Source organism: Alexandromys fortis, unplaced genomic scaffold (genome assembly GCF_014885135.2).
Source record: "Alexandromys fortis isolate MF-2015 unplaced genomic scaffold, M_Fortis_MF-2015_v1.1 scaffold_136, whole genome shotgun sequence".
Lineage (NCBI taxonomy): Eukaryota > Metazoa > Chordata > Mammalia > Rodentia > Cricetidae > Alexandromys > Alexandromys fortis.
The window spans coordinates 2,515,131-2,540,605 of NW_026068024.1; the positions used below are offsets into that span (position 1 = coordinate 2,515,131).

Consider the following 25,475-nt stretch of genomic DNA (forward strand, 5'->3'; position numbering starts at 1 on the left):
ATATTTTGTTTCTGTATATATATGTATATGTGTATGAATGACACATATATTGGAAGTATTTATATGATACACATTAATTGTTATAAATTAAATTATAAATAGTTTATATAAACTTATAATTTATGAATTAAACTATATAGTATATTATGAATATATAATATGCATTAAACCATATACGTTCATATGTAAACCATATATATAGTTTAATTCATAGTTACCCACACCAAGAGACTAATAATAACTAATAACAAAGCAGAATAATTACAAGAATATGCTATATTCAAAATTTAGGGTTATTTATTTCTGGAACTTTCTATTTAATATTTTCAGACTGCAGGTGACGACAGGTAATCGAAACTGCGGAAAAGGAAGATGTGCTGTTTGAGATGGTTGTGAGAAGGGTGGCAGGGATGGTGAGGCTGTAAGTTAGTTTCAGCTTTCAGTGCTAATCGGGCTAACAAAGCAGTATTTGTTACCCTCTGCCGCGGTGCTGACCCAGTATGATAAAACTAACGGTTCATTGCTGAGCTGAGGACCTTATTGGGAGTCCATATAGCCTTAAGATTAATAAAAAGCGAATGAGGAATGAATTATTGAATGATTGCATTTGGGGAGACAAGAGTATTTTTGAAAAAACACTTTGACAGAGAACCTGAAGAATAAAGAATTTTGATCTGGAGCATCCGAGAACACCTGAGGGCCAGCACCCCCTTGTGGTTGAGGGAGAAACTGCGCAGACAAGCCTGCATGTTCCTAATGGCTGCCGTGTTCTCTATAAAAGGACGCACGGTTTCTTTGGGGCTGGCATTGCTTGCCCTCCACTAACAAAGGCGCCGCAGACAAGAAGAGACCGTTGAAAATGCCAAGTGCTTGCGAGCTAACAAAGTTGGAGGCAACACGGAATAGAAAGAGTTAGTAATAAGTGAAGATGCAGAATTGGTGGCTGGAGAAAAGTTGAACCGAAGAACGTGCTGAAGTAGCTGCTGAAATCAGAGGAGGTCTTGGGGCGACCAGAGGGATGCTTGTCTCCCTCTGCCCCATCTTTCTGTGCAGCAAATCTCACAGCCTTTTGCCCCAAGTGCTTTCTAGTCTTCCCTGTCCAGCTGGCTTGCTCCCAAGTTGCCTATATTCTAAGCGAAACCCTGAGATAAAGATAGAAGGAAACAAAGCAATCCAACCAAATGTGGTTTAAAGAGTCTGCTAAACACAGTGCTATAATGTCACTCCCAAATGGCCAACGGGTGTTTTTCTAGGTCTTGCCTTGCAATGTGAATTATTGCCAGCAGGTGGCAGTAATGTTCTTCAGGATTTTCGGCCCACTAACACAGTTTTCGGGAAACATGGAAGGACTCCTGGGATCCACTCAGAGGTACAGAATCCGTTTTGCCTTTAAAGAGGACCCTCGAGTTTGAGAAGCACTCAGAATAAAGGTTTTCTTTCAAAACACCATCAGATTAGTTCAACGTCGCCTTTTAAGATAGAGGGAAACCGATTCTAGGGAGAAATAACGGGGTTTCCCCGGTTCACTTATTTTCAACGAAAACAGGACACGGATTTGGTAGCATCTGTTTTGGTTCCTTAAGGACAGTTCTTACTCATTTCTTACATCTTGAATTATGTTCAGGAACAACGTGTTCATTTTTACAGCAAGCAGTTGGTCTGGTTCGTTCTCTTGGACCTCTGGCCTGATTGCTGACGGCTGATCTATGTTAGGTCTCCCAGGATTTTTTTAAAAAAATTATTTAATCCTCTCTGGGACCAAACACAAGGTCTTACCATACATCCTAGACAATCACTCTATTACTGAAGCAAAAGCCCCTGCCTCCAAACTCACAGGATGTTTTAATGGCTACTTTTCTTCCTCAAGGAATATACAGGATAAGACCCAGCGGGCTTCTTCTGCAGAAATGACAGCTGCGGATGTGAAGATGACGTCAGCACTAATGGGTACTCAGCATTAGTGTCTTATCCATGGTCACAGGGAAGGTTCAGGGTGAGGGAGGAAGGTCAGATGTAGTGGATAATATCAGAGCCACTCACAGGTCACGGGTGCCTATGCAGTTCCCACAAAATATCTGCGAGCCACTCTCAAGGGCCACAAGTAGCTTTGGCTCTGGACTCAGTAGGTTTGGGGTGTGGGCTCTGCCTCTGCATTTGTTCCAAGTTCCCAGGGCAACTTGCTGATGCTCTTGGTCCTCTGACCTTACTGCAGTAGCAAGACTGGTGCACTAGGTAGTGGGCAAGAGATGGGCATGGTTAGTCTAGAACACACCACGGGCACTTCTTACAGCAGAGTTGGGACAGACGCTGTGCAACCACTGAAGGGGATTTACAAGGGCTTTCTTTGGCTATGTTGGAAGATGGGACCCTCCCTGTGATTCCCTAGCCCCCTCCTTTGTGGTATTCCTGGGTGTCTTCTCCCCTGCCTAGTGTCGCTCATCATATCTGGGTCCTCTATTTCTTTCTCTAGTTCATCCACACCACATTCATTGCTCCACAGTGTCGTCTGTGCTTTGAGCCACAGTTAATCTCCCAACTCTGAACTTTTTCTTTTTTAAATTCTGGAGCGTTTTCATATCCACTTAACGTTCCCTTTCTTTACAACGTGATAAAGAATGACACACACTGTCACCTTGTCTCCAACTCTGAACCTCTGACTGGGCTGTCCCCTCCCATCCAAGCCTCAGATCTTGCTGTTGGACTGAATTTCTCGTAGCAAATGACAGACATAGACAGTCTCCTGTCCCCAAGCCTGCTTCATCCTGCATTCTTCAGCACAGTTCCATCTACCCAGTTGCACAAGTTTCTTTTAAAAAATTTAAATGACATCTATGTGTTTATTTAGTGTAGGGGGGCAGGGGGAGGAGAGCACACACACACAACTGTTGGGAGTTGCCTTTTTCTTTCCACCGTGGCTAGAGTCCAGGACATTAGGCTTAGCAGAAGGCGCCTTTACCAGCTAAGTTGCCTGCGGATGCCATTTCTAACTGTCTTACCCTGCTCCAGCCCTCGAGTCCTGCGGATGTCATGTTTAACTGTCTTACCCCACTCCAATCCTATGGATTCTTCCTTTTCTATATTTCTTGTATCTGCCTATTTCTCTCATTTCTGGTTCTAGCCCCTGCCGACCAGCCTGGCAATTCTTTTCATCCGCCTCGCTCCCCCATCCCTTCCCATTCTTCACCCTGTTGCCATAGTAACGTTAAAAAGGACTCAATCCTCCTCCCCCCCCCCCCCCCCCCCCCCCCCCCCCCCCCCCCCCCCCCCCCCTCCCCCCCCCCCCCCCCCCCCCCCCCCCCCCCGCATACAGATACTTTAAATCCTTCAGAAGCTCTCCATTCTCTTTAGAACAGCGACAGAAGATAGGGGAGAAATAGCTCTGTGGTAGGAGAGAAGTCGGTCCCAATGGAAGGGAGTAGGTACGGGAGAGAGCACTCATCAGATGCTAAAACCATCCCCGGCTTTCTAGCTGCCAGCTAACTCACTTGGATCTCCCTGGGGCACTAGCTCCGAAGACTGTGTGCTGAACTCTTCTTCGGGCACAGATCCTGGAAAGAGAAGTTAAAGTTGTTGTGACTTCCAAGCATAGGAACACCTGGCCTTACCCCAGAGAAAAGGACAGAGTGGACATTCATAGCCGGCTTGGCTCATAGCAACCTCTTTTCCCTCCTGGCCCCATCCTGAGAAAAGTAAGCCCTGACAGCATGCCCAAGAGTACTCTGTTGGATGCTCGGAGGACCTTGATCTGCTCTCGTTTGAACTCGTTCTATCGTTTATTTATGCAAAATCATTACAGGCACGCCGGGGTACATTATTATCTCTAGAATTCTGAAACTGTGGAGGTCAGGAAATGAGTCTGACTTGTTCAGACCCCTACTATGCTCAGCTCACGTAGGTCCTTGACCAAATGTTGGTGATACAGGCACTGAGCAGAGGTGAGTTAGACACGCACAGGGCCATCTAGAGAAGGTTGTGTGTGTGCCAGAGTGGAACACAGCTCGGACAGAAGAGCAGGGCAGACAGGGTCTCGCCCCCAGGACTCTGAGGCTAGGGACAGAGGTACAGGATGCTTGGAAAGGCCGTGTGGACGTGGGGCTTCAGCTGGGCGGGGGTGGGGGTGTTGTTTGGTGAGGGCTATGGATGCAGAGCGTGATGATAAGCCACAGACACAGTCAGTGCGCGTTCTGTTGGGACGGCTGCGACCACTGGGATGCTCAGAGGCAGTGAATACGTGCAGGAAGCACGTCTCCCTGTTTTCAGCATGCCTGGCAGTTCTGGAAATTTCTGGCAGTGGAGGCAGGTGTGAGGTTCTGTCCTCTTTGCTTTTGTTGCTGTAGTGAGCATCCTCCTCCTCCTTTTTTTTTTCCAGTTTGCAAAGCACATGACTTCATCTGCCCCCAAAGGTCAGCCAGCTTGCCCCACTTCCTCACATTATTGGAAAGTTCGTTTCTGGTGCTCTACAGTGTTTCTCAGCCAGAAGCCTCCCAGGGACACATCTCAAAGCTCTACATTGTGTGGGGGGTGGAGGGGGAGCAAGTTCAGAGGCTTGACCTTCCTATCCCTGTCTCCCCTTGCCAGTAAAATCTTGCTTCCTCCCAAGAACAGGAACACTTTGTTAGAGGGTCAGGCATTTAATGTGGTAAACAAACACACACACACACACACACACACACACACACACACACATATCCACTGATGAGAATGAAAAACCTCAAACCATTTTCTTCTAACTTTCTTGTTTGTTTGTTTGTTTTGTAGATAGGGTCCTACTATGGAGCCTTGGCTGGTCTGGAGATCACTATGTAGACCATCCTGGCGTCAGACTCACAAGAGATTCACCTGCCTCAGTCTCCTGAGCACTGGGACTGAAGGTGTGCACCACCACCATGCAGCCCTCCTGAATACCACTTTCAAAGGGGACTGAATTAGGGAACAACTTTGCACGCTGCCGCAAGAAATGAGGGTCTAAGCCCATCTCACTGGGAACTCATTTCTGCCAGCCTTTGCCTTCCTGTTTCCTCTCTCCCTTTTGAAGAACCAGTATCGCCCTGCACATCCCTTGGAAAGTCTGAATGGGCCCAGACTAGGACCTGAAGGTCCCAGGAGGAAGCTTTTAAACAGCCAGGCCGCCTGAGCCACCAGCTGGACTGTTAGGCCATCCTCGTTCTCCAGGGCTGGGCATCTCCGTCTGGACGGGCTCGAGAGACCAAATGGATACTTACCTGAATCTAAAAGGACTGGTCCAGGCTTCCACAGGTCTGTCTCCCCTGAATTTCCAGAAAAAGAAATAAAGTTACTAAAACTGATCCAGGATACGGTCTGAAGGGAAGTGCAGGGGTGTTGCTTCCCGGTCTCCCAGGCTGAGAGTCCAGCGGTGGAAGACGGGATCAGGATTTTGGAGGAAGCAGTATGAAATCCTAGTGATGTTCCTTCTACACGGAGCTTCGTTCCCTCTTCACCAAGGGACACAGAACTAAAAGGAATCCCCGACTCCCAAAAAGCTCATCCAGTCAAAAACAGCCCAACATACTTCTGTAGAGTCCCTGCTGCGTTAGTGGCCGGTTGGTGCTTTGATACTTCTAGATATACCGAGAACGTGGAATTGCTTTCCTTGTTAGGCGTCTGAAGTATTTTGAGTTAAAAATTTTCCCCACTGTTCCAGTCGTCTGTCCATCTTTCCACGCACCGATCCACCCATAATTATTAACCACCCAATATACACCCAATACCATCTAAATTACACCCATTCCGCCTGCTTGGCTTATATTCCAAACTGGCCTCCTCCGCCAGTTTCTGAGTTTCCTCTCCTTTCATGCCTCAGAGCAATGAAGCATGGTGCTTGGGTTCTAGGGCATGAACATGCTGTGAAATAGAAAGGGTGGTGGAGAGGGGGGATTTTCATCCAATACACTCTGTTCTTATTTGGGAAATCTGGAAGGTCAGGAGGGGCTCAGAGACAGTGCAAGCATGTTGGGAAGCCTCACAACACAAAAATGGCTTATTTCTCTATCTATCAGCCCCCTGCCCCAGCCTCATGCCCTTCCCAGAGGTCTCGAGGGCGCGAGCAGTTTTTGTCCCCTAAAGGCTGTCTCTTCTGCTGAGGTTGGAACTACTAAGTCACTCAAGTATGACTTAGTATCTTTTTCTTCATGTAACGAGGCCAGGGAGTTTTTAAAAATGTTAAACTTCTATGAACGTCCTTGAAGGGTAAGACCTAGGTTAACCTGGTGCGGGCATCACTGGTTCTGAGTGAGTCAAAAGCACCCTCTCCGAGCTTTGACTAGGTTGGGTGGGGTTGTTGCCACCACCAAGACCTTCAAAACTATCTTTAAATATTGTTACTCTACCCTTATCCCTCTAGTGCCACCTGCTGGTGAAAATCAGCACTGCGCTATTTTCCTTTCTGAAAAGATACTGGTCGCTTCTCTCGTTTTCCCCCAAAGTTCTTACAATGCTATTTTATATTAAGTATTTAAAATTTCCCTCAGCATGAGGGCTAGAATTCTGAACACATTATGGCTTTTGTGATCCCAGGTTCTTAATTTTGTCCCTAAAGCCTGTCCATCAATGCCACTCTTGTCTCGCCTGGGACAAATCTGAACAAAATTCTCATTCATTTAATAGCCAGGGCTTGACAAATATTTGGACAGCTGAGACTTGGTGTGCTTTGGACTTGGCGGTAGTGAGAAGTAAATGTGTTAAAGGACATTTGTGTTCAGGTGTCAGAAAGGGACAGGATGGCCCTGGAAGAAAGAAGTCAGAAGACCATCCCTCAGAGGCTGCCAAGAACAGACAAGGCATGCCTCACTCACCGTGTCCACAGTTCATCTGCAGTCTTCTCCTGTGACGTCATGAGGAATTATCCTGGCCTGACTCCCACAGGGAAGACTCAGAGGAGTCCCTCTGAAGAGTGGAAGGCTCTCAACAAAGCACACAGTCCCTCTGAAGAGTGGAAGGCTCTCCACAAAATGGGAATTATTCTTATGACAGTATTTGTTTGGCCATCCCACAGAGCTAGATCTAAGGGAAGTATTCTCTTCTGAGTGAATTCCAGTAGGAAGAACACCCAGGAACCACCTATGTTTACCCAGAGCTCGCTCAATGGCAGTCAGAACTACTTTGAAAGTAGTAATTAACATTAAACCGAATTAGGTACACCTATGACCCCATTTTGACATGAGAAAACTGGAACACACACACACACACACACACACCCTTACACACAAAATTGCCTTGGTTGAACTTTGAGCCCAGGTCAGTAGGCTCCTGAAACTGAGTTTTAATCTTTCTTTATATATCCATCCATCCATCCATCCATCCATCCATCCATCCATCCATCCATCCAAACATCCACACATCAGTCCATCCATCCATCCATCCATCCATCCATCCATCCATCCATCCTCCATCCATCCAAACATCTACCATCCATCCATCCATCCATCCATCCATCCATCCCAACATCCACACATCAGCCCATCCATCCATCCATCCATCCATCCATCCATCCATCCTCCATCCATCCAAACATCTACCATCCATCCATCCATCCATTTATCCATCCATCCATCCAAACATCCAAACATCCACACATCTGATTGCACCACAGAAAAGCTTGGCCAGGCACTATAATTCCTGCTAATGTGGTTAAGTCATCAAAAAGACCAGGGATAATGATCCTGCTTCTCCGACTCAATGTGGTACTGAGGCAGCTTTCAGAGCCTGCTGTTCCCTTGCACATCTGGAAGTCACTAGCGTAGGACCTGCGAGGGAGCTGCAACTTATAGCCATCGGACCTATAAAGCTTTATGGGCCCGAAGCTCAGGTGGCCTGACAGTCCCCAAGTTCCTCCCTGGTGAGTCCCTGGTGTGGTCTGAAGAGGAAGTAGAAGTTTGGCTATGAGAAGGCCCCCAGAGCTGGGCGATGCTAGTGGCCTCCTGTCCGCTTTCTTGGTTGTGGGTCCCTAGGGCAAGCAGGCGGCACACTTTCCTCAGGCTTTCTCTTGCTGTACCCTCACAGGAAGAGAACAGAGGCCAGCAGCTGTGCCCAAGGCCTTGGCACGCTAGCAGCCTGCTGCAAAGGCACTTTTAGAAACCACTAGGGACATTTGCTAGCCCTGGGCATGAGTTCATGCCAACGAGGCATCAATGGCCCCAGGTTTACAAACGGGATGCCCTCCAATACACACTGAGAGTTATTTATTTGGGACCTGGAAACCTTTTTTTTTTCTTTCATGAAAACACTAATTCTGTGCTTAGGTTTCCAGGCCGGAGAAGCTTATTTGACTCAAACAGAGCCCAGGAGGCCACAGTTGATCTTCTTACCTGGGTACACATACTCAAGTATGCATAGTCAGGACTCAGGTGACCTGCTTATTCTAGAAGCAACAGAACAGAAGATGCAAGGGACTTGAGTAGTTACAGGCTCAGTAGGACAGGAGTCAACTGTGAGGCAAAGCTTGCCCGGTTGGGGCTAGCACTATTTTAAAAAGAGCAGTAATTCTTAGACACAAGCGCGGTGTTCTGTTCCGGGTGCAATGTTCCACCATGCACTGATGGAAGGACCCGCTGCAGGAATGGGAGAAATTAATCCCTGAAACAACGAGTCGTTAGGTTGAGGTTTGTAGACTTGAAAATGTCTCTCGAGTTGAAGCTCAGCTTTCCTCTGGTTACAGAGGACCTCAAAAAGCTTTTGTTTGGGTAGAGAACCCTTTGGAAGGGCCTTTGACCAGATACATTTCAGGCAACTTGTGTAACTCCAGGATCTAACAGTTTTAGGGCTGAGAAACTGGGCAGCTTGCCTGACAAGTGCGAGCCCACTGGAAGTGAGAGCGGGTGGAGACCTACCAACCCCAGGTGTACTCACCAGCCTGTAGTCGGTGTGCCCCCCACCCCCCTCCCAGCAGGATCTTTTCTGAGATTTCCTGGCTATCCATTTCTGTGAGTCTTTCCCAGGCAAGGACATGCTGAGGGTTCTTTCGGGGGAGGGGCAGTTTGAGTGACTCAGGCCAGTTGTGGCAATGATAGCGTTCCAGCTTGCTTTCTGTTGACCAAAAGCAACTCTTGGGAAGAAAGAATTCGCTTATCTTACACTTTCTAGCTATAGACTGTCATCGAGGGAAGTCAGGGTAGGAACTCAAGTGGGAACTTGAAGGCAGAAACCTTGGAAGAATGGTGCTTGCTGGCTTGCTTCTAGCTTCCTTCCACTTAGCTAGCTGTCTTATAGCCCAGGACTACAAGACTAGGGAACAGTGCTGCCCATAGTAGGAAGGGACCTTCTACATCAATTAAAAATCAAGACACTCCTCTACAGACAAGCTCACAGCTAATCTGCTCCGGGCCCTCCCTCAGCTGAGATGCTCGGGTGAGTCCAGGATGGGTCAAGCTGACAGTTAAAGCTAAAGAGGGTAACGGGTGAGAGGAAAAGAGCTGCAGAAATGGACAGAACGTGGGCTTAAAAGGAGGCTAAAGACGTGGAAGGGACGGGAGAGGAAGTAGAAACCCATGGAACAAAAGAACTGGAAGGTGGTTTGGTTAGAAAAAAAAGGAACGAGACCAGATGTGTTCAGTAGGACAGAACCTAGATCAACCCAAATGTGGAGAGACAGTAAAAAGGAGATGAGAGCCGTTGACGGGGAACGTGGCCTTGTTGCCAGCCACTCCCAGTGCATGGCTGATTCAGATGGTTCATCTCGGTATTTACATTTTATCCCAGAGGCCATTCTGAGGAGATTGCTTAGTGCGGACTCTCTGGAGGGGACATAAGATAGTATAAGTCCTTGTGTCTCCAACCTCCAACTTGATAAAAGTCCCCTTTATGTTTTGTTGAGAGCAGACTAAACAAAGATAGTTCTTGAAGGTCGAAATGTCTTGGCATGCCAAACTCTGCTGACCCGGCATTGAGCTGGAGAAAGCAAGGGTGACCATGAAAGTTCATTTCTAAGATCATAACTAGAAGCAGCAAGCGGCTTGCCTAGGCTGACCCCTGCTCCTGTAGGCTTCTAGGCATCTTTGCGGGCCACTGGGCATTCTACAGGCTCAGCAGATTTACATGCAACCAGCAACTACTTTCTTCTTTTATTTTGTCCCCTGCTGAGAATGGCTCTGGTTCAGACAGTTTTTGCAGTCTTGGTGTGGGGCCCACAGATGTGAGCCAGTCCCCACCTAGGGAAAAGGGCAGAGTTTTGAGCGTGTTTTTGCTCTTTCAAAGTTGTCGACAACAGATGTGGCTACAGACAAGCAATCCTGACCTAGGGTCTGGTTAATTAATATTTGGTGTGTAGAGGTGGATCCGCTCCACCTTGCTATTCCTGTTCCTTCAAAGGAGATTGCCAGGGTTCCAGGGAGTAGCTGCCTGCAGGAAACTGGGTCTATTCCTTCATCTTGTTGATGAAGTCTGTTGCCTTCCCACTCCCCTTTCGGAGTGAAGTGTTTGTGTGGAGAATCCACGGTGGTTCAGTATTCACTGAATTTCCCTCCTGATGCTGTCCTGTGTTTCTGCCTTTTATTTCTCTCCCATCTCTGTTACTTTTGCTCAATAATTCTAATCCTCATACTTCTACTCTGGAACATGCAAATTTCATTGAGGCTGAACCCCAGCATCTGTGCTTGGCTCTACCGTGAGGGTTGGGGACTGTAGAGGAGGCGGAAATCTGGGCCATGAGAACAAGAGGAGAGAATGCCCCATGGGTTGGTCAGTTCTGGCTCTGAAGCCAAGACTACGGAGCATACATGGGCAAAGGTGTCATTGTGCAGTTTAGGGAAACCCAGTTCATCCTGATGGGGGTGGGAGGGATGGGGACTAGGTCTTTCTCTCTTGTCAGGTATCAAACAAAACAGAACCTGTGGGGCTGACAAAGCGGCTTAATGGTCAGGAGCGCCCATCGTTCTTGACGAGGAACGGGGTGGGGAGATTCAATTCGGCTTCTGTGGGAGCACCAAGTCATCGAAGTCAGCGAAGAGCCCGGCTGGATGTCGCAATTCAGAAGCGCATTCCTGGGAGAGAACGCATTTCTCTCCCCGCAAGCACAACAGATGTCTCCAAGCAAGAGGAGCTCTGCCCTTTCTCGGGAGATGATAAAGATTTCCCTTGATCTTTGGAATGAGTTTCCTTAAGCAGGAACTTCAGAGAGCATCTGTTTTCAGGCTTCTGAGAGCCTCGTTACTGAATCCTTAGGAATCGCTATCTAAACCTGCACGAAATCGCCTCTGGGAAAGGAAGACAGGGCAACGGCCTGGGTTACTTGTCGTCTTCCCTTTTTCCTGTACAGGTTTCCTCACAGGTTTGGACCTGAGGGCTGGGCATTTTGTTGGCCCAACTGGTTTAAAGCTTTACTTGCTCCAAATAGAAACGGGGAGGACTTGGGCAATTAGAACCATGCGGAGTAGCAATGAAGACGACGCTGAAGCTCTCCCCTGGACGGGAGCCAGGACTGTGTCGGCTGCTCGTGTAGGAGGTGGGGGACCACAGGCCTGAAATCGCAGCTGGACTGGTCAGAGCATGAACGGGAACCTGGCTGTTCTCAGTCTTTCCGTGAGTCAACCTAGCAAGCCCAGACCAAGGTCAGAACCAAGGCAAGGCGCTGTCTGAATCTGCCCTGGAGGAGGCATTGGAATGCAAAATAAATAAATAAATAAATAAATAAATAAATAAACAAATAGGTAGATAGATAAATAAATAAATGAATAAATAAACAAATAAAGTAGACTGAATTTAGAATGGTGGCTGGACATTCCAAACACTATATACCCTTGCATTTTATGACTGGCAAAATAAATCTATTATTTGTAAGGGCCATATTTCTTAAATTCCCTTGTTCTCAAACATAATTGGTCTCAACTGTGCTACTTGTGGGGTGGTTAAAGTAATCCTTCAACAGAAATGTCACCTAGTGTTTAGCAATTTGCCTAAGCTGCATAAACATGAAGTTGGTACAAACAGCATTGGCTTTCAGTCGTTTTTAGGAGCATCCGGAAGAGTCACACGGAGCTCAGCGTTCATCACTTCCTGGGCAGTTTCTCTGAAGGAAGGCTTTCCGGCGGCTAGAGGGGAGATGGAGGAGTTTGCAAAGAGAAACACAGAGCCCCCTTGGGAGGAAGTTAGCTGAGGGAAAGACCCACGTTTCGTAGGAGGTAATAAGAAGATTCTAGTTTCTTTTAGGTCTAGCCACGGTGGATTTTTTTTCTCCTTTTGCTTTAGTTGTGTGACGGGAGCTCAAGGCAGTTTATTATCCGCACGATCCCTTAAAGTGACACAAAAAAGTGATCCCTAAAAGCTCTCTGTAAAGAAATCTTCGCTATATACTGTGCGTGGCAAGGAGCCATCATGCGCTGTTTATCCAGCAGTGGCTGCTCTCTGGGCTTGGTATGTAGAAATACATCCCTCGTTCTGCACACACGTTCTCAAGTACAGCACACAAGCGCAGCCCCAGGCCGGGAGCCCCTCTTATCGCTCACCTTCTTGACTGAGCAATCTCCCACAGGCCAGTCTCACGCCAGCCAGTGCCTATGCATATTGGCTTTTCAGTTACTTACTTCTATTAATTTTTATTCATTATGACATTTTATATATACACAGCATTATATTATGCTCCTATTTATTTCCATCCTTCTTGTTGTCTTTCCCCAGACCTCCTTCCCCTATTGGAGGTGACTTTCCTGTGTTGTACCCCCAAATAATCCTCCCCATTTTCAGGTCACTCTTATTTCATCACCCTCGTACCCTCTTTCTTCTGTTCTCCACTTTGTTCTTTTAGACCCCTTCTCTCTTAGTCCTTGTTCTGCTTGCCCCCCCTCTCTCTACCCCTCCCCCACATCTATATTTCACATGTGAGAGAAAACATGGGATGTTTGTCTTTTGCACTCTGCCTTAACTTAAAGTAATGATCTCTATTTCCCTCCTTTTTTCTTGAAAACGCTATAGCTGCATTTTTCTTTATGGCCGAATAGCAAGCATTCCATTGTGTGTGTGTGTGTGTGTGTGTGTGTGTGTGTGTGTGCGTACAGCGCACTTGAGCTGCTGTATGGCGACTTTACCATACTTCTGACGGCGGGTGAGTAAATCTTCAGTTCCCATCACGTGGACCCGTCCCACGGTTGGATAACACCTTCCTTACAACTCTTTCTTGGTGAGTTCTGTCATTTCTCCACAGTCTTACCCAAATTGTGTATTTCAGTTTGCAGTATGAATTGTGTGTGTTTCTTGGGTTTGGTTTTGGTTTTTCAAGGCTGAGTTTCTCTGCGTAGCCCTGCCTGTCCTGGAACTCACTCTGTGTCAAAGGGAGTGTGCTGGTAATACCAGTCACCTCTTGCCCCAGTTCCGCCCTCTCCTCCCAGTCCCTGCCCAGGACTAGAAGGCAAATGAATGGCCCTGTCATTTTTGTGTCTTGTCACTAGGCGGCGCTCTTCTACCCCTCTGGTCTATCTGTACTGTGCATACACTTAACGCTACACCAGCTGTGGCCACTAAAATGCTTCTCAAAGTGAACCTGACTGGGAAGACAACGCTGCAAGCTGCCACTCTGCCTGCTAAAATGGAGAGAGCCCAGCTGAGCCAGCTGGACCTGTGGTTGTTGTCTAGCTTTGCAGAACTCTCGTCTAAGAATAGCTATGGATCTGGCCCCTCTGGGTGGCTTTCTCTGGTGCTGGGTGCGTCTCTCTCATGAAGACAGCCTTATTCTTGTCCGGTGAGAGAAATCCCTGTGCCCCTGGGTCTTGGCTCATTACTCCTAACCCTGGCTTGGTCTTTCCTGATGTCTTGTCTTGTATATTTATGGGTCAGTGAATGGGCCATGAAGTGTGTCCAGCACCCGCTTCCTGGGAGTCCTTCCATGCCTAAGCTTGCTTTCATGTGCTGGGAGTGCTCTTGTCTCTTTTGCATCTAAATACATACATAGTTTGTTGTTAGCCTCCCTCTAAGGCAGTGGTTTTCAACCTGTGGGTCGCAATGCCCTTGGGGTGGCATATCAGATGCTTGCAATATGATTCCTAACAGTAGCAAAATTGCAGTTATGATGTGGCAATGAAATAATTTTATGATTGGGGGCCACCCCAACATGAGGAACTCTGTTTAAGGGCTGAGAACCACTTAGAGTCTAAGGGGTTGTGTCCTGCCTGAGAGGATGCCTTAGTCTTCAGTGTAGGACAAAGATGACTGTCCGGCCTCAAACACAGGCAGTCCTTATTCCGGCTCCACGTATGCCAGGTGTCCTGCGTGGAAGGGATTGGCTGTGGATCTTAGTGCATTGGGGTGGGATGATCACTGTTGTATCCTAGAATGTTGTCCGATGACACATAGTAGACATTCAACAAATATTTCTTAAATGAATTAGGCTTTGCTTGAACGCCCAGGCACACCCACTTCTCTCAGCTCTTCATTTAAGTCAGACATATACAATAACAAGTGATCTGTCTGTCAGCGCTGTGAGCCGGGTTTTCTTGTCGTTGGCAGAGTATTTCAGCCTGTTTGAACTTAAAAGTAGTTATTTGTTTACTAAAGGTGATTTCATGTAGTTGGGTTAAAATATCATAGCACACATGCACAGCTATCCTTCAAGAAAGGCACTCATGATGTTGGGAATGGAGCCTGGGGGCCTCACCGACTTACACCGCTAGCCTACTTTATTATATAGTCTTATATTAGGTATATTTTATAAGAGGACACAAAGCAGTCTAAATTACTTTTAATGGTTACGCTCATAGGCCATCTTCCTGGAGGTCCTACCGAGCAATAGTAAGGGCATGGGCTTCAATCCCTTGATGTTACAAGCATGTGTATCACTTACGAAGTTCACATGAGAACTTTGGACTCAAATTACAAAGTAACAATCTCACGCTGATGTAAATTTTCATAAAAGTAGATAGATGTTTATCTAGGACAGTGGTTCTCAATCTTCCTAATGCTGCAACCCTTTAATACAGTTCCTCATGGTATGGTGACCCTCAATTGTAACATTTTTATTGCTACTTCATAACTGTAGTTTTGCTACTGTTACAAACAGTAATGCAAACGTCTGTGTTTTCCAATGGTCTTAGGTGACTCACATGAAAGGGTCATTTGGCTCCCAAAGGGGTCGCAACTGCTGATCTAGGACCAAAGGGGTAGTGACTCAGGTTCAGGTTCACAGGAATAGAGTTTCTTTGGGAGCAATGAAAATGTTCTAGAATGTGATTGTCGTGATGGTCATATAACTGTGAATATACTATGAACCCCTGAATAAGAACTTTAGATAGGTGGATTGTATGGGATGTGAAGGGTGTCTCAATACAGCTGTTATTTTAAATGGACAAAGGCATTTGGACATCCAAATCTGCTTTTTTTCCCCCCGGCATGCAGAATGGCTTTGGCTGGGCCATGCAGTGGTTAAGAACTCCTCCTTCTCTCGCTACCTGGGCTCCCGTCTTAGCATCTATGGCGCCTGCTGCACAAAGGCTTCCCTCTCCCCAGGGATGCACCCAACAGTGTTGAGCTGTGTGGAAGCGGGTGCTGTGTGAGTAAGAAATGGGAACAGTGATGGGCTGGGAGGCTGCTGTCCAAAGCCCCTGTCCCAAAGCCAGGAATAGCAAAGCTTTGCCAGGTTGGGAGTCACTACTTTAGGTTTTTTGAGGAGTTTGCAGCCAAATTGGCATCAAGATTCCCAAGCTGCCCTGAGAAGCCAAGTAAACAAGCCACAAGTCACTGTTGTCTGTTACATAAGAACGGGAGCCCTCTGGGAGAGACGACAGCTGATTCAGACACTTGAGTGTATTTGAAAGAATGAAGAGCTTGGGATGTCATAAGGAAAAAGCGCTGGTTCTGGGGACTCCTATGCACCCTGGTCACGCAGCACCACAGGCTGCTTCTCTCTTGTTGCCCCCAGGCATCATTAATTTCATTAATTTGTGTTACTACTAGTGCAATTAAACAAGAATAGGATCAGGTGGGAGTGTGTCTGACTTATTTCCAAACTTTCAAAATTATTTTTTTATGTTTCTCTGATCTGGGACCCTTAGGTCACAACTTCCCCCATGAGGCACCTATAAAATAGAACATTTACAGTGGAGTCAGTGCCAAGAATATGATAAAGCATGTGATGTGCTCGGCCCAGGGAGCGCATGGGTGCTGCGCAGCCTGAGAGTTACCCTTAGTCACTGACCATGTTAGGGAAGCCCAGAAGCCTCCAATCTTGCCACTTCATGGCTCAGACTTTTACCTATGTGTTTGCTGATGGCAGCAATTCCAGGTATTGGTGTTTGGATTCCTGCTATGCTGGCTCACTCGTGTGACCTAGGACTTGTTCCCGCTCCCCTTATTCCTTACTTTATTCACCGCAACAACGGAGTCGCTCAAGTTAGAAGTCATATAGACCTGCGCCGCAGAGCTGCTATGATCTAGTGAGCTAATCTGTGTCAGTTGATTAGAAAAGGGCCCAGTGCCTTGAAGTGTACATTCTCCTGCAGGAAACAAAAGGATGGGGATACAGGTGGCTGGGGAGGGTCCTGCCGCATGGCTATAATGACTGACAATTGGGGGAGAGGCTGAAAACAAGGCCTGGGAATTTCCTCCAAGCAGGAAAATGTGTCACCAGACAGGAATTATTCAGATAAACCTTCCAAGATAATAGCGATTCTGTTGCACAATTTCCCATCCCCCCACTCCTGCTTTGTCGGGAAACTGTTTGATCTGACACAGGTGCTCTTTATCAGGGTGCTGAAGATGGAAGCCCGGTAGAAACTCGAGACTGAATTATGTGACAAGCAGCACATCAGCTATCCGGCTTCCTAGAGGGATTCTTTTGGTTTTATTCCTAATATCTAAAGACTTCTGGGGTGTGGGCCATTTATCATTTACGGAAACCAACAAAATCCAGCAACGCGGTAATGATGAAAATTAAACCTCCTGTCCTTTTCAGCTGAGCTTTTGGGGGGAGCCGTAACCTTGTAAAAAATAATGCTTCGCACACTGTCCTGTCTCTGTGGGTATGGCAACGGTAGTTGTGTTTTGAGCCTGAAAGATACAGCCTGCCTCCCACGCCTGTGATGGTCTCACTGGCTCCCTAATCCCCTAGCTGAAAAGGCGAGGGCTGGCCACGGTCCACCAGGCTCCAACCAAGTTGCTCCACTCGGGATACGCTACCTGCCCTTGTAGCACACAACAATCCATGACCCACCTACTCACCCATCTCCTGGCTCCTGCGGCCCATGGATTGGGGTCTGGGGCTGCTGGTTACAGATGCTGTGAACGGCTTTGATGTGACTCTGTAGACAGCCTCAGCTACCGAGATGCCTAGAGTCTGTGTCAGGGTGACAGGCTGTGTGGTTGTCCCTGTAACAGACGGGTTCTCATAGGCTTTTGTGGCCTCACCTGTAAGAAAACAGAATTGCATTGGTGCCTACAATATAGCCTGTAGGATTGAGAAGCCTGTAGGATTTAGGACCAGAAGTCAAATAAATGTTTACTGAACACCACTGGCTTTCAGAAGAGACCTGTACTAGTTATACTGGAAGGTGGGATCTGGAGCATTTTCAGAGCCAACAAGCAACCAAATATTAAACAACGCACTTGAGTGACACTTCAAAACCATAGCGACAGAGGAAAGGCAGAACAAGATTAGTTGCTAAGTTACTTTGCCAGGCACCCTAAGGAGAGGTTTGTCTTGGTTCTTTCTTCTTCCTAACCTCCATTTCTCTTTCTCCCTTCTTCCCTTTCTATGGCTTTGCCATCTCCATTGCAATTGGCCTATGGATACATGGTACTTCCAGGGCCTCCACTATGGCTCACTCTTAGGGAACGCATTTCCGTTTGAGGTGGTTCACAACCAGTCAGCTGACTCCACTTGGCCCCAGACGTCTTACCAAAAACTGGGATAATGGAGCTAAGTAAATAGCAGGGGTCATGTGAAGATTCTGGTTGCTTCATGTGTTTTCATCCTTTGACAGTTTCTTATGTGTATTTACTGACTTTGGGACATTTCCATTTCCCGTTACTGTCTCCCATCACCCCTAACCCCTTTCTTCCCAACAAGGTCCCTCCAACTTGATGTTCTGCATTTGTTTCACTGAGTTTAATTTGGGTTGCATGCATGAGTAGGAGTCAAGGTCATTCCTTTAAGATTTTATATTTTATATTTTATATGTGTGTCTATGCATTTGGGTGTAGCATCAGTGAAGCTCACCAGAGGAGTCAGATCCCTTTGAGCTGGAGTTATAGGTAGTAATGAGTTGCCCTACATGGGTGCTTGGAATTGAACCAGTCCTCTGCAAAAGCCTAAGCTTTTAACCACTGAGCTGTTTCTCAAGCCCGAGTGTAAAGTCATTTCCAGGAGCATGGAGAGCTGATACAAGGTTCCAATTGCTTCTTACAAAGCAAGTCTAAGTTTGTTAAAGCTCCAATTGCTCAGAATATCAATGAAAGTTAAGGGAAAGGAGACTACTCCACACAAGTTGGGGATGATCTTGGGAACCTTGGGCCATGGCTGTAGAGAGACCTAACAGCCCCCCACCCTCACCCAGCCCCATTACCGGCCCCTCAGCTCTGGGTCTATTGCCTTTGGCTACTGGGCACCCATTGGAGTATTAATTCTCTAACTGGGAATCTTGTGTTCTGGTGTTACCATTATACATACTCTAAACTTAGTGTCTTAAAGCAACAGAGATTCCTTTGCTTATGGTTCTAGAGGCCAGGATTTCAAAACAAGGACTCTCGAGTCAGATTTAAGGGGTCAGCAGCACCGAGCCTCCTCAAGGAAGCCCAAGGGTTGAATGTGTTTCTCGCATCAGTCAAGTTCATCTGGATTGGTCTGTGGCTCTCTAAAGTTAGCATCTTTGTTTGGTTTCTCTGCCCTGTCTTTATATAACCTCCTTTCCTCAGAGGTGACGTAATTTTCCTCTGCTTTCTCTTTGTGGAGATGTATGTGGTTGTATTTCGGGCCTGCACAGACAATCCATGATAATTATCCAGTGTTAAGACCCTTAACCATACTGGCAAAAAGTGCTCCTCTCCCTATAAGGGCGCACTTGGCTTACAGTGATTGGGATATTTAGTATCTTTTTGAGGGGGAGCTTTTCAGCCCACCATAGAACCCTGGCTCCAGTATTCACCGTGATTGGGGTTGATGCATTTAGGCACCTGGAAAAGCAGACCAAGTGGCTAACACCTGAGGTTAAAAGATGCCTCTTCCTCTTCCCAACTTGCTCTATGATATGGTAGAGCACTGTGCATGTATGGCATCCTAGGAGAACAGTGTTAGAGCTATAGGCCCTGCAGACCAACATTTGGTGGGTGTTCAGACACACTGTTCTACACTGGCACCTTCCCTTACACATCCTGACACTGCCACCTTCCGGGGTGAATCACACCACTAATTTGGGAGGGTGAACCAGACAAAAACCAAATCCAGCCCCGGGGTTTGATCCAGCCATCCCATCTGCTCTTGTGGGCGGGTGGCAGATTTCTCATTTTCATTAACCCTGTTGCTTGCCAACAGTTAGCCATCTTTAAATTAGGCAGAAGACCAGGCCAGACAATCGTTAAAGAGGCATGATGCCTTCCGGGTTTCAGCCGGCATCTGCACCATCCGGGGGCAAAGCCAAACCTGCCCAATGTATGACATTTTCTTTACTTTAAAGGGCAGCCATTCATGATAAGTCCTAGAGGAGTGTTTCATTTCTCAAGAGGGATCCTCTGCCTCATGCTGTTGCTAGAAGGCTTTGGTGCCTCTTGAGGGAGGTGTGGGCCCAGGATGGCTTTGTTTCATTTAGGGAGGGCACTGAGTAGAACTGCTTCTCATTTCAATGAACAGGATCAGGATCCAATGATTCATGTCAAAAGACATATATAAATAATCAGGCAGCATATATATTTTCCCTCCCAAGTAAATTAATTCAGCCATAATGCAGCAAATAAAGCTTTGGCTAGAACATCTTCCCATCATAGGCTTATTATAGTTTGAAAATCACAATTATCCCTTCCAGTTGGCCAGATCCTAGGCTCCCGATTACCCCAGCTATCTCTGTGAATATTCCTTTTCAAGAGAGCTAGAGATTAAACGACATGAGTGCAGTCAGTGGGTTGCTTGACAGGACCCATCTGCTTTCAAACACTTGATCAATTTACCCAAGAGTAAAAAAAAAAAAATACTCTCGTCCTATGTGGACCGCGTTTTGCTTATTCCCTGTCGCAGCTTAGAACCATCTTTACCATGGAGGAAGAGGATGTCACTCTTCCGGCCCTAACTTCTCCCAGGTCCTTACTGAATATTACACTCTGGGTTCATTTTGAACAACTGGACACAACACCCAGCCAGTTTCAGTGACAGTGTTGTCAGACAGATGGAAGTGTAGTCTCCTTCCAAAGGGTCTCACAGTCTCTAGGTATGGCCACCTTCTCCACAGCTGCAGACAGAGCCCCAGAGCCCCCTGCACCTGGCAGGTCAATGGAGTTGAGCAGAGGGAGGGTTAAAGATGCCGCCAACCAGAACTGTTCCCTGAGAGGCTGATTCACCAGATCTCAGATGGGCCATGGAACTTTGATATAAGAACTGCAGCCCAGGCCAGATTGGGCTCCTAGCCCCACTGTGGCCAGCTTTGCTTCTGAAGCTATCCGAACCTGTCCTTTATGTGTGGGGCCTGTCATGCCTACTTGGCAGGGCTCCTGCCATAATTCGGGTGAAGTGTATAAGTCACCCATACAGAGCTTGGCACATGTAGGATCCAATAAATGGTAGGAGCTGGCATTTCATACTACCTTATGCTTCCCTCTGCAGGGGACAGCACTGCGCCTTGGGGGCCACGATGGGGACAGAAGCCAAGATGCCTACAGGTCTGAGTGCTGGGGGAAGATTTGGTTTTCTCACCACTAACTCATTCTGAACTTCGGGGCTGCACACCAGGGCAGGAGATCTAAGACCCACTGGGCAACCACTAGCTGTTGGCACCTTGGAGGGTTTTTCCATAAGCATTCCCAGTGAAGAGGAGAGTTCCGGTTTACAGGCACGCGTGAGGGCAGAGGCAAGGTTAGAACTCAAGTGTGGTTGAACCTAAACTCATGCTCTTTGTCCACTAACAGGGAATGAAGTAGAAGACTGGCCTTGGTCACCAAAGCTTACTGTCAGCGGTGACAACAGGTGACAACAGGGTGGGTACAGTCGTGAGGTCAGGGGATGCCTGGGAGGTGATGTCATAAAGCTTAGGGCCTTTTTCCAAGGCAGGGCTAAGTCACAGCCAAGGGGAGGCGGGAGAGTGGTGTCCTGTCCCTCTTTCTCAGTAACAGATTTCCTCAGCCTTCTTCCGCCATGACACCAAGAATGTGCCTCCCCAGTGTTTTTGATGCATTTCTACAAATCAACACTTATGTGTTTTGATTTAGCCCAGAGCAAGAGGAGGTGGCAGGCTGCCCACTTTAGGGTGGCTAACTGCCTGAGAGAGGCAGCCTTTACATTGCCAGGGAATATCTGTCCCTAGTGGGAGCCCTGCAAGGCAAATCAGATACCTTCCCGGATGCAAGTGAGGTAACTGCCACTGAAGATGATGGCTATGCTTCGGGGGTCATCCTAGCCCGACTAACCTATTAACTCATTCTTTTAAGAGCCCAGTAAGCATTTTATGCAGCGTGCGGAGACCTGAGCCATAGTTAACCCTGCATCTACCTCTTTTCTGCTTTGTCCAGTTTCTGAAGGAATTTGGTCACGTAGGAAGAGTAGCAATGAGGCCGCTCTTTCATGATCATCACTGCGATTACTTTTTAATTAGTAAGAACTCACTCCATGCAGGCATGCCCTTTCAAAGAGACAGAGCGAGACCCCAAGCATCCCTTTGATACTGGCACATTCGTCATTGACCCAGGAGGCACTCAGTGGTGAGGGAAGAAATGCAACTCTTTGAGATGCTGTTAAGCGTGGACAATCTGGAAATGAGGGGCAGATAATAACATCTGCTGATATGCCACAGAAGCTTGAGGTGATGTGCTAATGGGCACAAGTGTCATCCGCGATGGTTGTGCTTTAATGGTGGGACTCCTGGGTACTCTACAGATTTAAATAGAAGTAGGAGGGGACATCCCACGGCCCACTTGCACTACTTCAACCCACCATGAAGGCATAAAGGCAAGTGTGTGGTGGGTGGGGACAGTTCAGTGTGGCTTTCGCTGGTGTAGCTAAGGGGAGCTTTTGACAGACCCCTGCTGCCTGGGGCTTTGAGCACTAATGGATTCCTAAATTCCAAGGCAGTGTCTCTTACCTGACCCTTCTTTCTGCTCTCTGCCCACAACTGTTTCCTGCTTTAGAATGACACCGTCAACCACTAAGGAACCAGTTACTATCACAGCCTTGGGGAAATTGCTAAACCCTTCTTTGGTCAACTTTATCTGAAGACGGGGAAGATAGGGGCGCTCTCTGACTCAGGCTGTTGTAACCCAGGGCTCTGGCTCAGAGAGAGGACTTGGCTGTTAGCTGTGATCACCAGATGGCTGTGCAGGGTCCCTTCCCGTTTTTCAGGTTATGACTGAGGGTTGAGGCCAGAAGGACCTGAATACTCCTTTCTATAACAAAATATTTGTCCCTGAGCTTCTCACACCTGTGACCATTCCAGGTTAATCTGCGTGGCCACTAGACCCAAGTCTCCCTGAGCAGTGAGGGAGGGCAAGAACCAACAAAAGGGAGGGGCCGGAAGCCACGCTGTGCACTGTGCGAGGGGTCTTCAGGTGAGAGTTCCTTCCTTCCCTCCTGCTGCCTTTCCAAGCCTAAAGAAGAAGCTGCCAGTGGATGCAGCTTCTCCACATCCTGCCAGTCTTTCTGAGGCAGAGTCTTCACACGCACACCCTGGATCCCCTGAAGAGTTTTGCAGACACTAGGGGAGTATTCTGGGAGGCTAGAAGCACAGAGTTAAGGAGAAAAGGTCTTGGCATTTGTACTGCACATAGTCCAGGCATTACTTGGCACTGGCAACGCTCTCTACCCTTGAGATTTCTAAGGTTATCAGTGCCATTAGCACATCCCTGGCCAAAGGCCCTCAACAGCTCCAGACCGAATGAGAAGGGAAAGGAAGGTGACCTCACTTCAGAGCAACTCAGGCCCCAGGGCAGTCTACAGAGAAGCCCAGAGTTCTGAGCATAGGGGCTGCTGGTTCCTGAGATGGTATGTTAGGGATGGAGGAAAAGAGTAGGGACCGGACAAGAGCAGACTAGATAAAACAGAACCCAGTTCTGCACACTTCACCTCTGTGGAAATCACCAGACTGCAGAGGCTGCAGACCCAGATGAAACAGAAGCTATGAGGAGGCCTCCCGTCACTCTCCTTCCCTTGTCCCCACCAGAGGAAGAGAGGACACATCTCAGATCCAGCCCTTGAGGTATCACCCCACTGTGGTGAACAGGGATGGCTGTGTTCTTGCGACTCAAATGCCTCTTGATTGCTTCAGTGATTAAAAGATCACGGAAAGTATAGGAGAGGCGGATGAAAGGCAGGCAACTCCCAATGTGTCTGTGAAGGCTCCTCAGACCAGGAATCTGTACCCGTGGACAAGATCTAGCACAGTGATTGAGGGAGAAGTGTTTGGAGCCAGGCTGTCTGAGAGTTTGACTCCCAACTTTGCTAATTTCTTGCTGTTGGTCAATGAAAATCTACCCAGCTTTTCCGAGCTGGTGTTTTCTGCAAACTGCGCATTAGGGCTAAGAACAGGGCATATTGGTAGCCACGCGGGCTGACTAAAAACTACCAGGGAAAGGTCTTGTCACAGTGCCTTGCACACAGCAAATATTCAAGAAATGCTAGCTCTTAAAATTCCAGAGCCATGTCCTCCCTACATCCACCAGTAGACTGAGCCAGATCCATCCACCCGCCTTCTTTCTGGAATGCCAGATCCTGTGAGAAAGCCCCTGCCTAAGTGAGAAGTCCAAGCGCCTCCCACGCCAGCGCCACAGAGGGCACAGGTCTGATTTAGTGCAGAAATCGGGGAAAGGGATTCCTTAGTTTCTGCCATTCCTGGCTCAGGAGAGCCCGGCAGAAGTGCCCTGTGTCCTGATTCAGATCCAAAGCTTGTTTGCTAGCTGCTAGTGAGTGGGTCCCATCATTCTCGCTCCTTCCCTTTGCTTTATAGCCAAGCAGAGGCAGCCTCTTCCCTTTTAGTTGCCAGGAAACATCTCTAGGCATAAGTTCATATCACCATCTAAAGTAACAGTGATGACATCCAGGACAGTCATTCTGAATGAAAGTGACACAGGCAAAGAGACACGCTCCAGTCGTGAAAATAACAAAAACCCCTCACTCCCAAACCACAGCTCTCTGGTCCCATTGGTTTTGGTGCCAGGTTCCTGGCATTGGTGGAAGCATCTCTGGGGTCAGCGGGGCTTGACCGGGTAAGTTGGTAATTCCCACACCATCTCCTAAAGCACACCATGGCCCGTTCATGCACTCACGCAGCGTGGATGAAACAACACGTGACCACTTGCCTGCTTTGCCAGCTGGCGTTTTGGATGACGAGTATGTAAGAGTCGACGGGTAGGTTACACCCTTTTGGGGTTTACTCTCTGCAAAAGAAAAGAAAGAGAAATTTATTTCCGGGGCTGATTTCTAGATCTCTCCGTGCCGATAAATGGATTATCTCTTTCCAATTTGTCTCTCTTGAGCTCAGCAGCATCTGTCACCCTTACACCGAGTTGTTGATTCCAAAAGGAAAGTCAAGTGGCATTTTGTTTTCCCACTGAGCGTTTGTTTTATTAATAACAGAATGGAAGTCATAAAATCTCCATGACTCAGAGCTGCTTAACATTAGCAATTTCTTATTTTGCTCCCGAAGATGTGACATGTAAGCTAACACGATTTCATCCACGGGGCTTTGGTTGTTCAATTGCAACAAGAGACGGATGCAAAACATTCCACACAGTCTTCTTTCAGGTCTGGGACGGGCCCTCTGTGGATGGTCGCCTCTCGCCTTCACAGACCCGGGGGACCCATTGAATTCCCGGGCATCGCGGACACCCGAGAGCAGCTGTATATGAGCCCTCCTTGACAACAACCATTGGTGGCCACTTGGGGAGAGACGTCAGGTACAGAGAAAGGAGAAAGAGCAGTCGTGTCTGACAAGGACACAGTAGAAGCAGGAAAGGGAAGACACCGGGCCATCAGAGCTGGACCAGCAATGATCTGGTAGAGAAGTAAGCCATCATCAAGCCTGGGACGACTGAATGGGCCCCGAAGCCTATTTCCTGTGGAGCCATCTCATTTCCAAGAGATGCCGGACAGTGGGCTCTGTTCTACAATTAAATGGAAAGTTCCAACGGAATTCACACAGTCTCCCCCCCACCCCCCTTACAGGTTCAATTGTCTCCGCGTAGCGGTTAAGGTCCCAGGCCATAAGCAGTGTGTCGTGTAGTTATAACATGAGGAAATACCTTTGAAGATTTATTTTATGTGTGTGTGTGTGTGTGTGTGTGTGTGTGTGTGCGTGCACATGTGCGTGTGCATGCTGAGGCCTGTAAAAGCTTTTGGATCTCCTGTAGCCATC

At 47.7% G+C, this 25,475-nt stretch overlaps 1 protein-coding gene across 2 annotated transcripts in view; it reads right to left on the reverse strand.

Moving 5' to 3' along the window:
* The window catches only part of Vit (vitrin), a 116,631-nt gene that overhangs the window by 24,026 nt on the left and 67,130 nt on the right, over positions 1-25,475 (reverse strand). For both annotated transcript variants that reach the window (XM_050163541.1, XM_050163540.1), the window contains exons 6-9: positions 24,421-24,498; positions 17,155-17,340; positions 5,223-5,267; positions 3,486-3,548 (exon numbers count right to left, since the gene is read on the reverse strand). In XM_050163541.1, coding sequence (XP_050019498.1) covers positions 3,486-3,548; positions 5,223-5,267; positions 17,155-17,340; positions 24,421-24,498 — 372 coding nt within the window. The remainder of the gene's footprint in view (positions 1-3,485; positions 3,549-5,222; positions 5,268-17,154; positions 17,341-24,420; positions 24,499-25,475) is intronic.